Source organism: Metopolophium dirhodum, chromosome 2, assembly GCF_019925205.1.
Source record: "Metopolophium dirhodum isolate CAU chromosome 2, ASM1992520v1, whole genome shotgun sequence".
In the NCBI taxonomy this organism is placed as follows: Eukaryota; Metazoa; Arthropoda; class Insecta; order Hemiptera; family Aphididae; genus Metopolophium; species Metopolophium dirhodum.
In genome coordinates, this window is record NC_083561.1 from 370,497 (window position 1) to 376,177 (window position 5,681).

At 35.2% G+C, this 5,681-nt stretch overlaps 1 protein-coding gene across 2 annotated transcripts; it reads right to left on the reverse strand.

Annotated features, from left to right (window-relative positions):
* Window positions 1–443: 443 nt before the first annotated feature.
* Window positions 444–5,438, reverse strand: LOC132939186 (uncharacterized). 2 transcript variants are annotated; one of them, XR_009663958.1, is made up of 3 exons: window positions 5,038–5,438; window positions 662–900; window positions 444–571 (listed from the first exon to the last, which is right to left on the reverse strand). XR_009663958.1 is itself a non-coding variant. In XM_061006238.1 (2 exons), exons 1-2 carry the CDS (start codon window positions 5,327–5,329, stop codon window positions 887–889), a joined length of 306 nt encoding a protein of 101 aa, XP_060862221.1. In that variant the 5' UTR covers window positions 5,330–5,438; the 3' UTR covers window positions 584–886. The 2 variants fall into 2 exon arrangements, 1 of the variants encoding a protein (XP_060862221.1); XM_061006238.1 differs by lacking the exon at window positions 444–571 and having other exon boundaries at window positions 584–900.
* Window positions 5,439–5,681: the final 243 nt, after the last annotated feature.

Consider the following 5,681-nt stretch of genomic DNA (forward strand, 5'->3'; position numbering starts at 1 on the left):
CAATATTATAAGTACGTTATTTTTGTGTATTTATATAATATTATGTTATATTATATTAGGTTTAATAAGCATTAGTTTATTAGTAAGCAAGTTTATTCATACAATTCGATTACGTTTATAAAATAGAAATACAATAAGTAACAATAATTTGAGCGAATTACTGTCAAATAGATATTATATATACATATATTTATTTATATATTTATATATAGATATTATTATATACATTAGGTACCTATATAATATACGATATAGGTACTTAGAGCATAATATTATAAACCGACTAAACATGTATTGCCGGGTCGTACCACGTATCCAGGGCTTGGAGAGTTGTAGGATACGTAGTGATATGTACGTCTACACAACTAAATAAATGAAACACGCAGTAAGGTAGTTAACCACTATACTTTATTTGAACACTATGTTAATACAAAAAATACACGGATTTGTGGAGGCTCTGTTGGACTGACAACGACTGACTCGCCTTGGGGACGAGCGCGGTCGGGCGGGCCCGCTGTGGCTCAAAAGTGTCCATTCAACGGAATGCTCTATACGCCGGCCGTGCTCGTTCCTACGGTGGATACATGGTTACATATAAACGTCAAAAAATGCTTATATTACAATTACTTATATTACTAATGAAATGGGTTTATAACAGTACCGACGTCTTGTAAACAAGCGACAATGGCTTCGCCGAGGAGCACATCTTTTCGTCGACAGCTTTCGGTATTTGGCGGTGCTTGGCCAATCGTTTAATATGCTCCGACGCCTCGTACTTAAAAGCAGCACGTGACACACCTGTTGAAGTTTTGGTTCGTTATGGTAGTGGCGGCGGGTGCACTACTTGATTTTGTTCATTGGCAACGTAAGGGCGATTTGCGAATTTCTAGACCAAGGAACCTTAGCACAAAAAAAATTGTAACTGTATTTTTAATATTTTTTAACTACCTTGTAACAATATATCAGGTGCCTCGTGGCTTATATTACATTTTCACACTTTTTGACCCAACAAATAAAATGTAATTGACATTTATAGAAAAAAAATCTTAAAAAATTGGAAACTTGAAATGTCTGTAAACAGCACAAAACTTAATGTATCCAAGGTCATTTGTTATATAGCTACACCAAAAACAACGTTTTTGTCGGAAACATGTTTTGCGTAAAAATTCTTTTTTATCCTTAATTTTTTTTTCCTAGCGCTTTTGAAAACTACTGGGAATTTGTTACTTTTGACCCCTCAAAGTACCAACTAGATTAACTTTCCTATCAGAAAAGATGCTGTTGAAGAAAATCTAATCATTTTTACTGTCTTAAAAGGTGATGACAGACAAAAATTAAAAAATATAAAGACCACACACATCATTGTAAAACCAATACATTCATCGCTCCGCTCAGAATCTAATATTACGATGTTGTTACAGTATAATATCGACATAATATTTTGGCTTTATCGAATTTAAATATTTTTTTTTTACTTGGTGGAATCTGGTTACGGAGATTTATTAAATTTATAAAACATGACGCTGACGTACGCTGCTGCGGCTTTATCAATTTATTTGTTTTTATTTAAATCAATCTCGTAATTTTTTTTTGTGTGTTGTAGTGTTATTGATGGATACCATTCGACGGTGGTGGAGAGGGTAGTAAATTTTTATTTTATGGCATCCTATATTATTACATATATCGTTTTACTTTAATATAATAATACAATATTTATACGTTTCGTACTTATAAAATATTACGTTTATCGTTGAAAAGGGTACACGATATTGATGGGTTTAAAGTCTATGTAATATTAAACAAATTCATGAACAATGCATATTATTATTGATTTAAACGGCATTAAATTTAAAAAATGATGTAGACTTTCGCGTATTATTATTATTGAGAAAGTATTCTTTTTTAGTAGTTTGAGGAAATTATATTTATTTAATCTACTTATAGTTTTTGATACTATAATATTACAACATGGCGTGAAACAAAACGATAGAACGATTTACGAAATAAAATCATGATATTTGATTTTTTATCGAAATATATTGTATGTATAACTTTAACCACCAAACTGTCAGGTCACTGAGTGCAGCAATATGTCACTCTCCACTCTGCAACCATCTCTCCACGCGGTGTGTATGCAATTTAGTGAAGAACACTGACGAAGGTATTCGTTATATTATTGTTATAATATTATCTTGTACTGAAATTGCAAAGGACGATCGATCAACAACTCAGTATTATCGATAATTGAATCGCCTTGTAAATTAAAAATGTAGTTTTAGTCTTGTAAATTTACTACAATATTATAATATTATTTATTATATTCGGAAAATGTATGTCCTATTTTCAAGATATTAATATATAGCCGAAGAGATGATAATATTTGGAAAAATAATTTGAGAAAAAAATGTATCCGGGACATTCCGGGATATAATAACGTGTACAACACAATAAAGAAATGTTAGCGTTTCCATCGACGACGCAACTGCGACGGCCAGACGTCGCCATCCTAAATCTATATGTGCATCATTTACGGGTTCTTGTGTGTGTGTGTGTGAGTTCGAGACAGATATGGTTACATGTGGCGAAGAGACGAAAAAAAAATAAGAATGATCATAATAATAAGAAAAGCAATAATTATTATTATCGAGCGAGTCGTTTCCGGATAATGGCGTACGATGGTACAACAGCAGTGTAACGTCGGCGACGACGAAACAAGTCTTTGCAATGGACGTTTACGTCGCGTGTAATATAAAGCGACGTTTATGGAGGGGACTCGCGAGTCGTCGTCGTCATCGTCGTCGAGGGGTTGTTTATGACGAAAGCCAAACTTTCGTCTCCCCGTTAAGGGCTCTATACGTATACGCACACACGCATGTGGCGACGATTGTCACAAAGTGTAGTCTCCAGGGGCGGAGGAAGGGGAGATGGACTGAAAGCGAAAGAGGGAGTTTTTACTGTTTCGTGAGTGTGAAAAAAGCGTAAGTACATATTATATAATATACGAAGTATACAGTCTCGTTTCTCCATGACATTCACCTCGGCCGAGATACCTATATATAATATATATACCTATGTGTAAGAGCTGATTTCGCGAATACCTCCTAATGAACCGGTGGCAGTGTGGTCGGGGAGTAGTTTCGTCTGCAGAGATCGTTTTTGGCGTGGTGGGAGTGAGTAGGGGTCTGGTGAGAGTGGTCGTAAACTTCCGAAAAAGCACTTCCAGTCCCACCCGCGTCTCCGCCGTCGTTCGACACAAACGCGCGCAATTAATAACGGTGCGCAGCGATCACGCGGTGGATATATAATATATATATATATATGTATAAAGAACGAATATAGGTCGATGGCGGTTAAGCGCGATTTATTCGTGTCGTAATACACACGACTGGGTCGTAATAGGTGGTGTAATATAGCAGAAACTGGACTCGGGGGTAGCAGTGGTACGAAGAGTAAGTACCTATACTTACGCCTATATACAGCTATGCCATATTATATATTACAGGTGGATGGTGGATATAAGGTACAGTAAGAATGAGAATTGTTTCACGTTTTAACGAGTACCTTTGCCCATGTCTTATATACGATTACAGACTTACAGCAACTAGCGATTTCCAGAAGATTTGATGAGTGAACTAGACGATACATACTTTTCGACCTAATCGGACTTGACTGGACGTTATACCTACTTATATACGTATTGCCTACCACAAACTTGCTGATGAGGGATTTTTTTAATTTACATTTTCACACATACATCGTATAGTATCGATAATCGTATGGTATATATTCAATGTAAGTTACCCTAAGGCTAAAAAGATAAATTTGAACTATATAACACGTATATTTATAAAAAGTTATATATTTAATATTTTACTTATTTATTTATTTATTTTTTTTTTTTTTAGAATTGACTTTATTTGATACTTACTTACGATCTATACAGTATGTACAATAAGTAAAATTATTAATTTACAACAGTTGACAATGATTATTCACATGAGGAGGGAAATCACACATTTGCGACACCTCTTACATTTATAAGTTTTAACTTAAGTTATCAAATCTCGGTACCATTTTCTCTTGACATGTTATTACAAGGTATTATTTATATAATAATGATACGGTTAACAGAAAATAATAATGATGTCATTGTGGAATGAAAAATAATGGGAGATAAGATATTATATAAATATAAATTTTAAATATTAATTTAATTTTAATGTGAATTGTCGGTCGATAAGATAAGATTATGGAATGCTATTAGTTGTGAGTGCTTTTAGGACTGACGAAAGAAATGAGATAAGGGGAGTTATTAGTGAGTTTAAATTTGAAATAAGACTTGAGAGAGTGTCGGTGATTTTGAGTTCCGCGTGTAAATTTTGATGATTTTTGGTGGCTTCAGCGTAAGATTTGGTTTTTTGATAGGTGTTGGAATCAGATCCTTTGGCTGGATTGACAGTTTTTTTGAAGACAGCTTTGTAGGCTGGGCATCCTTTAAAGTTTGCGGTGTGGTCTTTAGCACATAGGGCGCATTTGGCTGGACTATTTTGGTCCTTGGTGCACTCGATTGTCAGGTGGTTTTCACCACATTTGAAGCATCGAGCTTTATGGCTGCAATAATTCTTTGTATGTCCATAGTCTTGGCAATTATGGCATTGCGGTGAGCCACGTCTTTTTTTGATTGGTTTTTCGATTTTCACTATTGTGTTGAGAAGAGATGTAAAATCATGGATATCATTGTTATTTTCTTTCTGGCGGATATCCACGAAGAATATTGGGAGTGGGCAGTTGTTCCTATTTTTGGCATTGTAAATACTCTTGACTGAATGTCCCAGTTCAGTAAGAGCAGAAGTGATATCGGTGTGTAAGGTGGAATGATGTAAATTTTTGATGACGGCTCTGTATGTGCGATGGCTTGGGGGGGGGGGGGGGTAAACGAATGAAAACTAGCGCTTGTTTCATGTAAATAATCTATTATTGGATTGTAAGTTCGTTTATCGGTGGGTTGTACAATGAGGTATGACGGAGTTGACTTACAGGTGAAACCGTTGGGTCCGGTGATATTATTTAGGACGGTGTTGAATGCTGAGAAGTTGGATATGTTTTTGATGTGGATAGGAGGGGCCACGGGCTTAGCGTTGTGAACTTTGTGAGGTGGTCTGTCCGGATCTTCCGTGGTGCTAGTTGTAGGTGTGGTGAGTATATTGTCTTCATCGGTGTTGAGTACGGCGTAACGATTCGGGGTGACAAAAACTTTTGTGTTTTTGTCGATTTGACTGGGCGAACTGTTCGATAGGTTTCGCTTAGTTGTTTTAGGTGTATGCGGCATGATAATGACGTAATGTTATTGTGACCAATTATATAATAGCGATATGATAACGGAGCGCGGACGATTTCGACATGCGTGTGTTCATGTTGAACGTTGCGGCCGAACTGACTTATTTATTATAATAAGATAATAATTGGCAATTGTTATAATATTATATTCATATATAAACATCAGAGATCGAACAACAACAATATTAATTGGTAAAAAACGAATAATAAATATTATTTTATTCCTTATATTTTGCACGAGTAGGTATAAAGATACATTATAATACCCATATATAGATACAAACTTGTTTTCGTGTTATTAAAAGCGATGTAAGGGTTGTTAAAATAATATAATGTGCATGTGT